Source organism: Danio aesculapii, chromosome 22, assembly GCF_903798145.1.
Source record: "Danio aesculapii chromosome 22, fDanAes4.1, whole genome shotgun sequence".
NCBI classification, from domain to species: domain Eukaryota; kingdom Metazoa; phylum Chordata; class Actinopteri; order Cypriniformes; family Danionidae; genus Danio; species Danio aesculapii.
Genome location: NC_079456.1, coordinates 30,877,176 through 30,893,902, shown reverse-complemented (window position 1 = coordinate 30,893,902; position 16,727 = coordinate 30,877,176). Strand labels below are relative to the sequence as shown.

Below are 16,727 nucleotides of genomic sequence, written 5' to 3'. Positions count from 1 at the left end.
CATAATTGGTTGAGACTGTTGAGTCGAGATGTAAAATAGAAAAAGGGGAAATTTAAGCTTTGTTCTAAGCTTCTAAGCGAAGTTTAATTCGATTAATTAATTAAATTAATTTGAACATGCAATTTTCAAAATGCCCTACATTGCAAATCTACAGTCAAATGTGTGAAGCTGTTGCATTGTCTGGTGTTTGTTAACCAATAAATATGTTTATTGTTCTTTGAATTGTTTTTTTTTTCAAAGCATAACCAAACCGTACCGTACCGAAACGGTTACCCTAAAACTGTTATACATACCGAACCGTAAGTAGATCGAACTGTTGCACCCCTATTGTCTAATAAGTTCTAATGGCAGTTCTAATTTGCATTCTTCACTATAAAAATTTTATTAAATAATTTTTTGTTAAAGCAATAAATGCTTTTTTTTCTTGTGCCTGAATGCTTTAAACTTACTTGAAATGTTTAACAGAAAAAAAAACAAATGAAATTAATAAACTTTAAATCCACAATAGTTAAACTTTGCCATTAATGTACAAGCTTCTGGTCAACAATTAGCGTGACTCAACATTGCAGATCCAGTGATGTGACTGTTGTGGATGTACACATTTTGCTATCGATGCTTAAACGATATATTGTGCAGCCCTAATTTAACGCACAGATGAAAACAGTAGAACAAAGATAAAAATTAAATAACCAACACAATGATTTTCGGTGGTGTCTAAACAGTACTGAGATGTAGAAATTCAATAATCAATTGTCAAATAACAGTGCCTTCATTGTATTAATATATAAACCCAATTAATCAAATCTAATCTAATTGTTAAAGTAGAAAACTTGATAATGTCTTGTGTCCAAATGGTTTAAATTAACTTAAAATATCTTAGAATTAACTTATAATTAACATACACCTTACTAGTACCGGGTTGGACCAGCTTTTGCCTTCAGAACTGCCTTAATCCTTTGTGGCATAGATTCAACAAGGTACTGGAAATATTCCTCAGAGATTTTGGTCCATATTGACATGACAGCATCACGCAGTTGCTGCAGATTTGTCAGCTGCACATCCATGATGTGAATCTCCCGTTCCATCACATCCCAAAGGTGATCTATTGTATTGAGTTCTGGTGACTGTGGAGGCCATTTGAGTACAGTGAACTCATTGTCTCTATCTCTTGAGTTCCTGCGAAATGACTATTGCAGATTCACACGTTGTGATATCGATGTTGAAACAATATATTTTGCAGCCCAAGTTCCAAATGAGTTCTTTAATTTCTTGAACACTAAAGAAGAAAGTTGAAGAAAGCTGAAAACCTGTAACTATTAGGAAAAACAAACGCTATGGAATTCAATGGTTCCAGCCTTCTTCAAATGATCTTCTTTAGTGTTCAACAGAGGAAAGAAGGTTATAATAGTTTAGATCTACTTGACCTTGCGTAAATAGTAACATTTATTTTTAATTGTTGCATGAACTGTCCCTTTAATGTAACCCAGAATGCAGAAAAACTACCAGACCCCAGGCTTTGCTCATATTTGCTTAAGCAACATGTTAATGATATTAAACCGTAATGACACAATTGAATTTGTCTTGAATTTCCTCCCTCTGGATATTTTTAGTTCCCCCACTCCCCTCTGTTTCCCTCTTCAGCATTAAAGCATGCCATTCCCAGAGTTGAAGCTGGTTTCCAAGAGCACTGTGGTTTAGGTTGGTCGGGACCCTCACGTTTAAAAAAGGAATTCACGCCAGGATCATTTATACTCCTTCCTGTGCATCCAGTTCTCATTGAAGCACAATTTAATACTCGCACAGGGAATTAGAGCCCGGGATATCTCCATCTCACCTTTGTACTTTGGCAAGACTCCGCCGGTTTGGCTCGGACCGGTGCGTTTGAAGTGTGGCCCACATGTGCACAGAGTGAGGTGAACAGTTGACTAAAGCTAATACACCGTGTCCGACCATACAGTAAACCAAAACGGACTCTAGCCCACATTAAAGGTATTAGCAATCCCATAAAACCCAAATTTTCGACCATGACTGATAGAGTTTTGTGGTTTGATATTACTGTAGCTACTATGTTTTGTATTGTTATGGGGTTTAGATCATCGCCACTTTGATCTGATGACAAGTGTGGGCATGTTAGCCTAGTTTATGCAATGGCGTAACCCTGTGCAAGTATGTTGGCTGCAGGTTTGCTTTGGTGACATGTTTGATGATTCCCACGGTTAGTCTTTCATCGTGCCGTTTACCTCACTGAACGAAACCTGCAAGCAACATTACTGATTCAGGGTACTTGTATGTTTGTTTTCCTTGCACAGCAGTTTTGGCCTTATAGTTTGGTCCATTTTTTTCTCCAATATATATTACCATATGAATATAATGTAGTAATAATAATAATGTGAAGATTTTAGATTGGAATGTAGGGCAGTGCATCTTTAGAGTAGAGTTTGTAGGCAGTGCATCTGCATAAAATGTAATCAATTAGAAGCGTTGGTAAATGCAGTAGAGCAAATAAACAAATAAAATAAACAGTGAGTTGTAGGATTGTGGAGCCGAAATGAGTCCATGGAAGCGCAGATAGCAATATATAACCAACACCTGAAATTGATCCTGACCAACGCCAAATGATTACCTCAGGTACACGTCATGTGCTTAATTTTGTGTTAAATGCTAATAATCTGAGTTTTAATGCCATTTTAATTGACATTTATTGCCATACTAAATCAGCACATTCTTAGTTTACCTCAGATCTTGAAAATAAAATAAACAGTTTGAAATTGAACTTCAGAACTGTGACTTAGTGCACGCCAACATATATCAGTGATTCAGCATGTGCATTTAATTATGTTAAAGAGGTTTAAGATGTATCAGTTAAATTTAAAACATTTTAAACTTACAATTTGATTGAAGTGCAGTGAGTGCACTATTCTGTGCTTCTGAATGGCTGTATTTTAATTTCTGTCATGTTTCATCTGGTGCAAAGAGCCAAATTGCTTATCACTGGAGATCTAGTCATGTAGCATATTGTTATGACACAGGGTTACAATGTAACATGTTCAACTAATGTTTACATTCATACTATTTATATTATTTGCTAATTAATAACCACCTCAAGTAGAACTCTGAAAGTGCTCATTTTAATCTCATTTCGGAGGCTGCAACTGTCCGCTGGAGGTCACATTTCAGTCGCGGGTGCATAATTTGCCTTCCTGACTGAATGAATGAAATGTGCGGTGAAAAGGCAACCCGGCATGCTGAAATATAATTAGCTAAACTAGCATTGGGCAGGTTAAATGGCCCCCCCACAAAAAGACAGACGTTCCTGCACGTAACACACATTTTAAATGCAGAATATCTGACTTTAGTATTGTTTTTCACATAAACAAGATTGTTCATTTGGCATGTTTTTTAAATATTTGCAAACATATTATGGTATTTTTATTCTTTAGAAGAGTCAAAAACTTACTTACGGCCCCTTCAAAAACATGAAATTATGGGTCTCTTACTATGGTCAAGTTTGCAGTGTCTTCACAAATCTATATTCTAAACTGTAGTTCTCTGTCAGCTATAATCCTGACTGAACATTGCAGATCCTGCTATGTGATTGTAGCAGATGATAACGTCGATTGCAGATACCGATGCTGAAACGATATATTGTGCAGCACCAATTACAAAAAAAATTTGTGAATAATGTCACAATGGAGCTGTGCTTTACCAGAAGACGCTTTCTAACAAAGCTGCTTGCTGTTGCTCAGTGCAATGACTTTGTGTGATCAACTTGAAGCTGGTATAAAATCCTTAAAGGTCTTGTGAAATTAAAATGAACCATTTTAAGATATTAGTTTCAGTTTATTCATTTTTAGTAAATCTAATAGCTTGTGTGTTGGAAAACAGTGACAAATTTTTGCGTTTAGAAGATATAAAACTGATATAAACATCTAAAGGTTGCAGTTTGTCACTTAAATATATTAACCTAAATATATCAACACCTAAATATATAAAAAAAAAAATTCACGCCAGCCTATACTGCATTTTCTCTTCGAATCTTGACCAATCAAACGCTCTCTAGTATTTGACATGCCTCGCCCCCTTCAAGATGCTTCTCATTTTCTTTTTTGATTTGATGCGCTAGAGCTCAACCTCTCTCACTGGCTAAGCTGTGAGAAAAACAAAACACTATTGGCTGTTCTTTTAAAGGGGAGGGCTACTCTGTCCCGCCCTCTCTTCATTTTTCTGTTAAGATTACGTCAAACATTGAATAGAAAGTGCACATTTTAAAGCACTTCACAGGACCTTTAAGCAAGTTTTCCATTTGTACTGATTCTTATTGAAATGTCTTGATTTCACACATAAGATAACTGTAACATGACTGCTCCTTCACAGTTCATTGTTTATTTTGAACAATCCCATAACCTTCCTTAACACATTATGTGTGCATTAAGGCCTTGACTTCTGTTATTTCTTTTGTTCTCTCTATTTTTTCAGTGTCTATTTAATGAAATGGGCTAGGTTTCAAAACTAAACAAATTTAAAGCCACTTTAATATAAGTCCTTTGTACTTTGTTGCTCTCTAAATTAGGTTATCAAGCCGTAGAAACGTAATTGACAGACAAACCACAAAGTTTGGCCGGGACAGTTTCCACACGGACACACCAGCACAGTGTTCAATTCTGGCGGCTGCCTGGCGACTGTCGCTATGGAAATCAGACAGACAGAGCAGTTCTTTAACTCAGTCTCTCCAGACCTTTGGTGCATGCTGGGAAGCCATTGTGGAGGGCAGTTAAAGTGCTTTATGGGACGCAGAGTTCAGCCAAACAGACAGCCGAGACTGGAAGGAGAATCAGTACATTTATATTTTTTTCAGTAGTCCTTCATTACCACACTTTCAGTCAGGTTTACAGGAATGACTCAATAAGACATGTGAAGTAACCATTTTGTTTTTGTTGCTATTTATGGGGTGAAATATTTGTTGCCACAATAATAGACCAGCATGGGAAAAACCCCTACGGTAAACAGAAGCAGAAATCAGACTTTGTGTCTATTTGAGAGTTAATAGGTACAAAGTATTTTGCACACAAACACACAGTTAGCCGTTTTTAATTGTGGATATCAAGTTAACTTGGGTATGTGCCTTAAACTAAAATTGAGAGAAGTTCTAAAGCTTTTGTTATCAATAACCTCACAAAATTTGGCGAAAACATCTTAAATCTCAGTACATGCAATTTGCTTAAAACCAGACAGTCAGCATAAGGGTGCCTAAACATTTGTTTCGGAACCTGGCTCGTTTGCCCAGTTAACAGGGTTTGTTTGGCATATGTGAAACGAGTTCTGGGCATATGATTCCCCAACGCGATGCGGGATTATCGTTCATATCGATATGGTTTAAGGCCACACGTGCGCATTCTGCGCAAAACAGACCACTCCAAGGTAGCACGCATTGCATCACAGTACTCTGAAACAATTTCGTTACTTCTCCTTATTTAATATTTAGTAAACAAGTTTAGTCAAAACAAAAGAAAAAGTGTAGGATTTTTTACATGGAGTGAAAGACTTGTCTTTATATATCTTTGATATGTGCACTGTTTAATAATTGTGCACAATACAAACATGTAAATGTGTAACTAAAAAACATATACAGCTGTTTGAATTGTTGTTTATAAATCACACAACTGTGGTATACAGGATTACTTATAAAAACACTGTAATTGTGAGATAAAATACTGTGTTTCATATTTACATTCATTGTGGTTCTTGTCTATCCTACAAAACTTTTTGTTTGTTACTATTTAAGTGTGTTCCTTTTTTGCTCAGTGTTGCTATGCTTTCTATGGTTCTATTTACTTTGTAATTGGCACAGTAGTGCTGTGTATAGTGCTAAGCAAGAGAAAAACTTGTACTTTATTTTATTTCTTAAACATTTTGTGCAGCTGTTATTTTTTTATGCCGCTGTTTATTTCTAAACAGGGAGGGAATTCCCTGTGTTTGAATTATATATTGCTCAAAAATGTTTAATAAAGTTTTAATAAAGGCTTTAACTCTCAAGTAACCATTTATGGGAAAATACCGAATATATATCGTATACCGTCATTCAGAGATCACCTGAATGTGTTGGTCTCGGCTTGATTGAAACGAACTTGGAGCAGATCGATTGTAGTGAGAAAGCAATACGATCCAACAAACTAACTAACCAGGCTGTATCACAATGTGTTATATGTAATAGCCTACATATGGCTATATTAAGAGAGAATAATGAGTTGGGAGAAATGTCATTCCTACTGGTAAATGTACGTTTCATGTCAAGTATAAAAGTGAAAGCATGCTAAACTATTAACGAGAGCTGTTTATCGGTTAGGAAAATCGACATAAATTACCATCTGATACTTTAATCTTATAGTATTTTGTATTAGACCTGTTGTTTTGTTCATTTTATGAAACCTCAAAAGAAAGATCAACATTGATCTGCTTCATGATCTGACTCCAGTTTCAGTTCATCTGTTATTTCTCTCTACAATGTAAGCCTATAATAAACTTTTTTAAAATAGAACCTTGACAAATGTACGAGGAAGTTTTACCCTTTCTGATTTAGATTTGGTGAAGATGTCTGTGGGTGTCAAAATTAAAGGCCACCTTTTTGCTTATAATGACCAATGTGAGGAGAGTTTACTCGCATGTGAGTTGTTTTAGCTATTTTGGTCCATTTAGAAACTTTGCAGTGTAAAAATGAAGAACAAGAACAAAGAACAAAAATAAACATTGTAACAATTTAAATCCCTGTTTCGGAGCAAAACAATCGATCTACAGGTGTGAAAGCACGGTAAAACTGACGATTTTCGCTACTGATGGTCATTTGTGTGTGCAAAACGCATTAGGCAATCAGTGAGCACAGTGTGTGTCATGAAACTTGTTGACCTTTCTTATTCTGACATAGGCATATATCATTTTGCATAGCATTTGCATGTTTGTACACTCCTGCTTTGAACATGTGCGTTGCTGAGTCTCATATCCAGACAGTTCGTCACACTTGTTTATAAGACAAGCCTGTGCGCAATTGTACAGTAAGAACGAGCAGTCATCGTTACTGAAGCAATGTGTCAGTTTGACTCTCTTCTTTCATTACCTGCAGCATGAGAGTTCATCCTGTGATTCATTCTCTTGTCTTAACTCTTTGATCATTCTATACCTGAGACCTCGAGCAGGTGTGCAGAATGACAGCACATAATAATGAAGAGCTTCACACTAGTTATAAAACCAGTTTAAAAGGATTTCCTTTCCTAAACTTAAAAAATACATTCCAATGATAGTGGAAGGAATTTTTAATGTAATCGAGACAGCATGATAGTATCAGGAAAGCTGACATGAGCAGTAACATGAGCAGTAAAAATATGAAAAAAAAAGAACTGTTGTTTTTATGTAAGGGGTCACTGACTAACAATCAATTATTTATTTATGTACTTGTTTATTTTTTTACTTTTTAACGGAACTGTACTGTCTTATGGTGTGACATAGCAAAATTAATAATATAAAAAAGGTGTGAGAGCAATTTGTATTCATTGGTTGACACTTATCTTCATACAGTACTATTTACTTTATTAAAGGGGTGGTCCAGAGTGTATTTTAAGGCTTGGATGTGTTTATGGTGTGCAAACCAATGTATGCTTGTGCTTCATTTGTAAAAAAAAAAAAAAATCATGTTATTTTTTTCATAAAACTAATTATATACAGCTACTCCGCTAATATGAAAACGACAATCATATTTCCTAGTTTTCTGAAAGCCTGCCCTCAAAAGGCTCTGTTTGGTCAGCTGACATAATGTGCTGTGATTCGCAGATCGCCTCCATGTCACCAGGACAAGCGTCACGTAAATACTGTCAGACAGTGTAACAGTTAGCTGTATCAGTTTGAGCCTGAATCAAAATGACAAGGAGACGGCTGAACCTCATGCCTGCTATCCAAGATAAAATCTGACAAGCGTCTTTCATATATATTAGGGTTATAAGTAGGGTTGGGTACCTGTGTAACTGGTGTGCACTGGACCAAATCAGCATTTGAATTTCGGTGCCTAACTCCGGTGCCACTGGTGCTGCGACAAGAACGTAAAGCAGGTAGTACACCAGACGTGCCACTCGGCGACATGCATTTTTGGAATTCTAAACATAGGTTTCTATCAGGGTACACACACCGGCGCCGCAAGTCGGCAGCGGACCTCGGCGCCCAGCCACGACTCAGGACACTGTTCATATTTCTGCCACGCCACAGAGTGCCCGGTTTCCTCCGGGTGCTCCGGTTACCTCCACAGTCCAAAGACATGCGGTACAGGTGAATTGGGTAGGCTAAATTGTCCGTAGTGTATGAGTGTATATGGATGTTTCCCAGAGATGGGTTGCACCTGGAAGAGCATGAATAATTTTGCGGCTAAAAAGTATCGGTTCAGGCACCGTTTTGGCACGGGTACCGTTTTAAAAGTATCGATTTAGCACCGGTATCGAAATAACCCCAAACGATACTCAACCCTAGTTATAAGCATGTGTAAGTAATATGAAATGTTCACATATCTTTTGTGAGTTTGTTATTTGAGATGTCAAACGCAGGGAAAGCGTCTGCATAGAGAGACACTCTAGTGCTGGAGAAGATTGTGGGTGGTTACTGGTTTGACTGATAAATATGAATTTGTAGATTGTTAACGGTGCCAAACAACATTTCCCATTGTTTACATCCTTGCTACAACATACCGTTAACGCTAGAAACTGCATGAAATAGATGTTGTGGCTTACAATCCACAGTGTCGTCTTTTATGGTTGTAGGAGTTTTTAGCCAAGTCCAACACTGAACTTGGAGAGGATCTGAAAGCTGTTCTTTGTCAAATGCTAGCAAATATTTATTTTTTATAGTTCCCTGGAACATAACTAAAATCAAATTGTAAGCCCTTCTGTCTTTGTAAGCTCAAATACAGAAACAGAACTAGCTCAGTGGAAAAAGCAGCATTTAGACGGCATTTTAGCTTTCTCTGCTATAACATTACAGCACCTCTGGCCACGCCCCTTCGCTGCGCGAGGTGTATGTGCATGGTGAATGTGCATAACCTGAAGCATTTGTAATCTCACTAGCCTGGATATATTTTTTGTAGTCCCCAAACTTTGTTTGCTGTATGCTTTGCTAAGCTAACTCTGTAAAAGCCAATCTCTCCCTTTGCTTTGAACTTTGAACGTTTTACATTCAGAGATGTTGTTTATGTTCACACAGCTACATTACACATCAACTAAAGTTTAAAATATGATATCGTAGTGGACCACATCTTTAAATTATGAGTAGTATTTTTTTCTCACATCATGGGCTTCACAGTTGGCTTCAGCCACATGGTCTTGAATCTGATCCTTCAACTAATTAAAGTTTTCAGTGGAGTTTCCAGTTTAAAATTAGCAAAAAATGTCACACCAAATGACATGATTTTCAGAATTTATAGATATATATGGGTGAAAAAATAATCTCATTTATAACAGTACTTCCCTCGAGTTTAAAATACACTTGCGGTGGTAGCTGGATTGAAACACACCATTTACCCACACATCACGTAAATAGTTAACTATTTGCGACATACAAAACATTAATTAAAATTTTAACAGTAATTGTATTTATTACGACACTGTTATACACAGTTTCTTCTCAATGGGTTAAATTAAATAAATTACTGTTGAAATAAAAAAAATCCACTATTTCTCTTACTTTATGCTACTCATGAGTCCATGTGCACCCACTGACGGTAAAATCTGCGTTTCTATCTCTTCAAAGCATAAGTTCAAAGCAAACTTGAATGCCAAAGCATTTTAGATATGTCTATACAATAGTCTATGTAATTTATTAAAATCATTATACCTGGGCGACCTGTCCAAGTAAAGTCTATGTGTGGGAAGCAATGTCTAACCATAGCCACTTGTAAATTTATTTCTGAGGTATTTATGAATGATTTTATGATATAGTTTTTAAATAATGAGCTGTATTTTATCGAAATATGCTTGAGACTGTCACACCATAGAACAGTTTGAGATTTGGCCCAAAAATGTAAAAAAAGAAAAAAACACAGAGTTTTTATAACAAGAGGTCCATGGGAAACAAATAAATATTCACTGAAGATTTACTGAATTTTTAAAGATGACAATACTTTTTTGTCATGTGTGACAATGAAAATGCAATATGATGTCAACAACACTGACTTTGTCTGTTTGTCTGTAGAAAATATCCTATATTTGGCCAGAGTGGAGTACAGTAGAGTAGGTCTCTGGGTTAATAGACTTAACTAGTTGTCAAGATACAAGTGGAAAAAACAGCCTACGTGATGATTTAAACGTGGAGGGATTACAGCTCTCGTTACTCACCTCTAATCTCACATTCTCTTTCAGGCATTTAAGGATGAGCTAGAGGGAATGATCCAGGAGCAGATGAACAAGGGGAATAACCCCGCAGGATTGCTCGCTCTGCGGCAGATCGCAGACTTCTTCATGTCCAGCTCTGTCGCCGGATTCTCCACCTCCCCCCTCAGTGAGTATCAGCATGGTGCGGCCCGTCTCCACAGAAACAGATTGCAACATTCCTCGGATGTCCCCCACACTTCTCCACCTGCTCTGAGTTATACAGGTCGCAAAATAATAGATCAGACTTTGAGGGAGGAAATACAACCAGCCAACTCAGGAAAACCTTCGCATTCCTTCATCTCACATCTGTCTCCCTTATCGGCCCATCAAGCCCTCCACACGTGTCTGTTTTCTCTCTCTCTCTGTTATGCGGAACTAATCAGAGGAACTTCAGCAAGCCCCCTTCAGAACTTACTGTACATTCAGACTCAGAGCTTAAAGCCTATAAGGTGTCTGGAGATGTTCCACCGCTTTAGAGCTTTTTCTGAAACATATCATGAATAATAGGATCTGATATTCATACATTATGTAAGACTTAGATGTATTGTGTAGATATAATGGGTTGTGTGTTCAAATGCAGTACTCAAGTTGGTCTAGATCGTTTATGGAAATTAATCTCAAGAAACAAATCATTAAAATTGTGTTAGCACTTAATTCCACTCGTTTTTATTAGATCTTGTTTATTTTGTAAATAATTGATCAACAAAAAATGCACCAAAATTAGGAGACAAATTATATCAAATGAAATTCGTTCCAAAAACAAGAATCTTTCAACAAAAATGTCTTCCTTTCTTCAGACGTGCTGCCATCCTATTTATATCCTTCATGACATTCACAACCAAAAAATTAAAGAACAAAACACAAACAGGTAATATTTAAATTAAAAAGTACACTTTCCAAAGTTACTACACCATGTGTGTTTCTGAATCCAGATAAAGTGCAACTTTTAAGTGCACTGTATTCAGTGGAGATTTTAAATGCGTTAGTTTCTAATCTTAAACTGTCAACAGAGCTCCAGATTTAATTTACTCAGCCATTTCAAACCTTTATGAGTTTCTGTCTTCTGTTAAACAGTAACAAAGATATTTTGAGGAATGCTGGAAACCTGTAACCAATGACTTCCATCATATTTGTTTTTCATACTATGGAAGTCAATGGTTTCTGGTTTTCAAGTTTCAACTGAAGAAAGAAACTCATAAAGGATTATTTCAATTTCTGGGTGAGCTATCCCTTTGACAAGCTAGAGTTCTGCAACATTCAGTCAACAGATATGACTTCTGAAATATCTTGTAGAATAAGTTCAGGAATGTTTAGTAAAGTGGAATTTCAGATAGACTTCTGTCTCGTTTAGCCATCCTGAGTTCAATGACGAGTTTCCAAAACAATAACTGGAGATTTCGAAGGAGTTTCTGAACCTTTTTCCAACTAGAGTGCAAAGAAGAGCTTTAGGCAGTTTAGTTAGGTGGACCTCTAGAATGAGATCTAGAATGTTTAGCCAAGTGTTCTAGATTATGATGCCATCTTGAGATCTCAAGAATTTAGTCAACTAGTCTTTAAATATGAATTCTGTATAGTTTAGCCAAGTGGAGGTCAAGAAAGGCAGGGCTCGAAATGAACCTTTTTTCTTGGTAGCACAGGTGCTCATAACTTCTAAAATGTAGACGCACCAACCAAAATTTAGCCCACACACCAAATATAATGAGAACCGTTACTACAAGTTTTATATGAAAAGATTTATTGCATTTGAAATCAACACTAATCAAAACTAGCAAACAGGAAAAAAATCTGCATTCGCCCACCGGCCCTATGAGTTAACCATAATAACTTTGCTGTTCTTAGGGGTGGTGTTTGATATTGCACAGATGATATTGATATATAACTTATTATTTGCATACGTCATGTTAACCTCAATACCGGTCTTTTCATGAGCTGCAATATTAGTTTAATCTCAGTGAATGAGATTTTGCGATGGTCAACACAGTGCCAGTAGATGTGCCCACTGGAAGTCTTTTATCTACTATTCGAAAAGTGTAAATAGTGGATTAACATTCACCACATGATCACTGATCAAATGTGCCGTTATTTGTAACTTTATATGGTTTCTAAATCAAAATATGTCAGTGTTCTTTTCACGTCTTGTGTATTATGTAGTCTTCAGCTGTACCGTTCACATATTGTGTGTTTCACATGTAGACACTGAAAGCTCATGCAAATTGACAGATGAAGTGGTGCGCCTTTTTGCTTTCCACACTTTTAGATGAGACGTCATTATGCTATTACAGTAATGTGTTATGACTGTGTATGTAAAAATGTCGCTGGCTGTGTTGTCTTGTTTTGTCGCATTTGTAAGCAACAATTCAATGGCTGTTTCTCAATATGCGCTCTTCAGTGATCTTCCGTCCTCTTGTTCTCACTTGAAGTCATCAAAGGTCAGTTCCAAAACTCAAGAATGGAGGAGGTGTGAAAGTTCCCGGATGCTTTCTTTGTATTGAGGATGCACCGATGCAGACTTGAGCACCAAACTCTCTCTAGAAGTCCCAGAAGTCATTGCGACGGAATAAAGGAGGTGGAAAGATATATAAAGATATATTATTAAAGTTTAGAGCTATAACTTATTTATCTCATGAGTTTTCATAAAGGAGACGATAAAGGTAAAGGGTAAACATCAGGAAGAACGCAGCATCTCATTTCTCACAGGACGCGTTCTGTGTTCCCGCGGTCTCCCGAGTTCGTTCTTCTGAGGTGACCTGGCAAGACCGGACTTCACAAGAACTCAAGTCAGTTCAATGTTCTTGGAATTGAGAAACAGCCCAAAAAACAATCAGCCTTCTGCTTTTGTGTTAGAAATGCTAATTGCGCGAATATTCGCATGTAATTAGAACATTTATTTTACTTGCTTCATTCGCACGTCAAATTCGTTTCATTCACGCGTCAAATTCACTCACAATAGACAAAGATTCGTGTCACGACGAGAGGGGCGTCTGTCTGCCTGGCAACTCCAGTTTTATTGCTAAATGGCTGACATGGATTTTACAGCAGGAGAATTTTTCCTCAGGACACTAGCAACAGGCACAACATCATAATCATGCCCCTACTAGAGCAAGCTCTTGATTGGCTAATGTGGCGTGTAGGCATGGGACAATAACCGTTTTCAAGGTATACCGTGGTTTGAAAAAATTTCAAGGTTTTAAAACCCCCAAAATTTTCTGTTATACCATTCCTATGGTATTCTCTGTAAGATTATAATTTTTTGAACAACAGTATGTCCAGCTGAAAAGAAATCTAAAGATGCCGTTTTAAATTGTAAAGAAATTTGTGGTTTTGAAACTAATGAAGACAGCAGAAGTCAATGATTTTTTGGTCTTCAAAAGTTTTCGTTTTTTACCCCTTTCATTTAAAAATAATGTTTTAGAGCAGTAATGACAAAACTGTGAAACTGTGATAATTTTATCCAAGGTTATCATACCGTCAGAATCTTATACCAGCCCATGCATTTTGGCATAAATGTCCGCCAAAATTAAGCACATCAAATGCCTTTTAAATGCTCAATTTGTGTCATTTGCGCTGCCTCATTAGCTCAAATAGCTCCGCAAACTATCTGATCATGTCCATGCATCAACTTAACATGTAAATGACATGACACTGACAGTGTAAACAGAAATAAATGCGTACTTCACTGTACTGTACCAAAACATACTGCCAAGTGGGAACAATCCATAACTGGAGGTGTGAGATTAGATTTAGTGTAGATTTAGTCAGCTGGAGTTGACTTCTGGAACATTCGGCCAAGTAAAACTGAAGTTCTGCAACATGCACTACTTGAAATATAAAATAATCTGATTATTCTAGACTGTGTTTACTGGAGCTGGACCTTTTGTACAGCTAAATTAAGTTTTATTTAGTTTTAAAACTATTATTGGATTTCCTTATTTTCCTTTATCCACGATCCCTGAAGCTTCTAAATAAGCTATGGTAAATTGATTACAGGAGTGTTTTAAGCTGTATAAACTGCACCAGTCTAGAACATCCTTATTAGATTTAGGCATATCGATGTTTCACGGACACTCCTGAAGCATTATCATTCAATCAGGACACACCGTTGGCTTTACTGACAGCATTAAGTACCACTGTTTACATGCCCATTTGTTGTCCATGTTATCTTAAGAGCAGTTCTAACATTGTGTTCTTGGGTAAATAATGAAGTACTAATAAATGAAGTACATGATCTGATCCCCATTTTGTCCATGTTTTCTCAGGTTGGGAATGGTGACCCCAATAAATGACATGTTCAGTGTGGAGTCCAGTACTATGGTGAAGGGAGAGAAACAGACCCGCTGCAAACTGGCCAGCCTCTACAGAATAGTGGACCTGTTCAGTTGGGCTCACTTTGCGAGCTGCTACATTACAGTAAGGCACAGCTTCCGTTTAATATTGGCAGAACTGATCAAATATTTTAGTTGGGTTTTTGGTGTTTGTTTTTAGGACAAGGAAATGACAATGAATGGTGTGCATTGTGTGTAATCCAGGGTTTCACAATCCATTCCGGTGGGCAATAAACATTATAGTTACACTAATCTAACTCTCCTTGTAATTCATAGCTTCAAGTCGTTCACTTTTCCTATGATGTGAACCTCAGTAATATCAAATTATATTATTATTAAATTAGACACAGCTATTTATGAATTACTATCATTGTAAAAAAATGTGCTATTTGTCTTTATAATGTTGTAGTTATGCTCATTATGATGTGTTAATAATAATAATATTCATAAATGTAAATATCTAGATGCCTGTTGGAATGGATTAAAGGGTCAGTTCACCAAAAAAAATAAAATTCTGTAATGAAAAACTCACCTTTATGTCATTCCAAGTCTTTTATCTCGAGTTCATCTTCATAACACAAATTAAGATATTTTAGATGAAATCCGAGAGTTCTCTCATACTCCATTGATTGAAATGTTCCTGAGAAGTCCAGAAAAGGAACGCAAACATTTATTGTGAATTAAATGGTTCAACTGTAATCATAGGAAGCTCCAAAAACACTTTTGTATGTCAAAATAACGGTAAACACATCTCTTTACACCTATATATTCAGTTCCTTGTTAGGGTGTGCGTTTACTATGTGCAGTGTGACATATTTCCATTAGAGTCAACAGCACAACACACAAGCATTATTGTAGTAAAAGAATTTTTTCACTACGATCTTAAATTGTATAAGGTCTTAAATAGTCTTAAATCCCATAGTATAAAAACAAGCCCTTAAGTAGTCTAAAAATGTCTTAAATCTTTGTTTCAGAGGTCTTAAAAAATGCAATCGAAAAGATCCTGTAAAGAAGATTTTGTTTCTGTTTTGAAATCTGCTTAAATCTCTTACTTAGTCTATCATCACACAGGACAACATCGGCGAAACCAAAGTCCATTTATAGTCTTTGGCGGCATCCAATAAAATACATCCTTCGCAGCAATTTTGTTTACGCAATTAATGTTTGCTGAGATTTTGCTCTAAAATATCTGCGTCAACTGTGTAATAATAGGCATAAGTTATCGACATTGGAAAATGATGTTTTGTCAGTTTTGTTAATGCAGTTTGGTGGTGATGTAAGATTTTTGTCATGATTTTTATTATTATTATTTTATTAATAATAATAATAATGTTTTTATGTTTTTTTTTTACATTTTATATGTATAATTAACAGTGTTAAGGATGGTCAATAGATGTGTTGTGTGCTTTATTTGCAAATTTTGTTCTCTAAAATTAGTCTTAAGTTTCAGATTTCTGAATTCGGTAATGAAAAGGTATTAATATATAATATAAATTTATAATATACAAATGTTATATAATATAAAATACACCTTTTGAGCTTTTTAGTGCACAAAAGTGTTCTTGGAGCTTCAAATAATTTCACATTGAATGTTTTGACAATAGCTATGTTTCCATCCAAATATGCAAATGATTTATGCGCAAAACTGGAATATTGCATAAAAGACATGCTAATAAAGCAGTGTTTCCATCCACTGAGTCAAAGAGAACAAAATCGTCACTTCCTGATTAACCAAATATAAAAAGTAAAAACGGAATTTGCTGTGGTAGGAGAAGCTGAGTGAATCATTTCTTTATTTAATAAATGACTTACACCTCAGAAGACGATGCTGACACGCAATGACCGCGTGGTGACATTTGAATGCGTGTGACGCGGAGCACAGACTCTCTTGACTATTCTTAGGGTTAATTAGTGATATAATAACACTAATAATAAAATGGTTAAAGAGTTTTAGAATGACCAAAACAACATTTTAGATGTTTTACAATTTTTGATCTCTTAAAACAAA

General features: G+C 36.2%; 1 protein-coding gene across 9 annotated transcripts in view; it reads left to right on the top strand.

Annotated features, from left to right (window-relative positions):
• Nucleotides 1–16,727, top strand: part of add3a (adducin 3 (gamma) a) — a 175,074-nt gene that overhangs the window by 120,928 nt on the left and 37,419 nt on the right. For all 9 annotated transcript variants that reach the window (XM_056447734.1, XM_056447735.1, XM_056447736.1 and 6 more), the window contains 2 exons: nucleotides 10,386–10,526; nucleotides 14,655–14,804. In XM_056447734.1, the coding sequence (XP_056303709.1) occupies nucleotides 10,386–10,526; nucleotides 14,655–14,804 (291 nt within the window). The remainder of the gene's footprint in view (nucleotides 1–10,385; nucleotides 10,527–14,654; nucleotides 14,805–16,727) is intronic.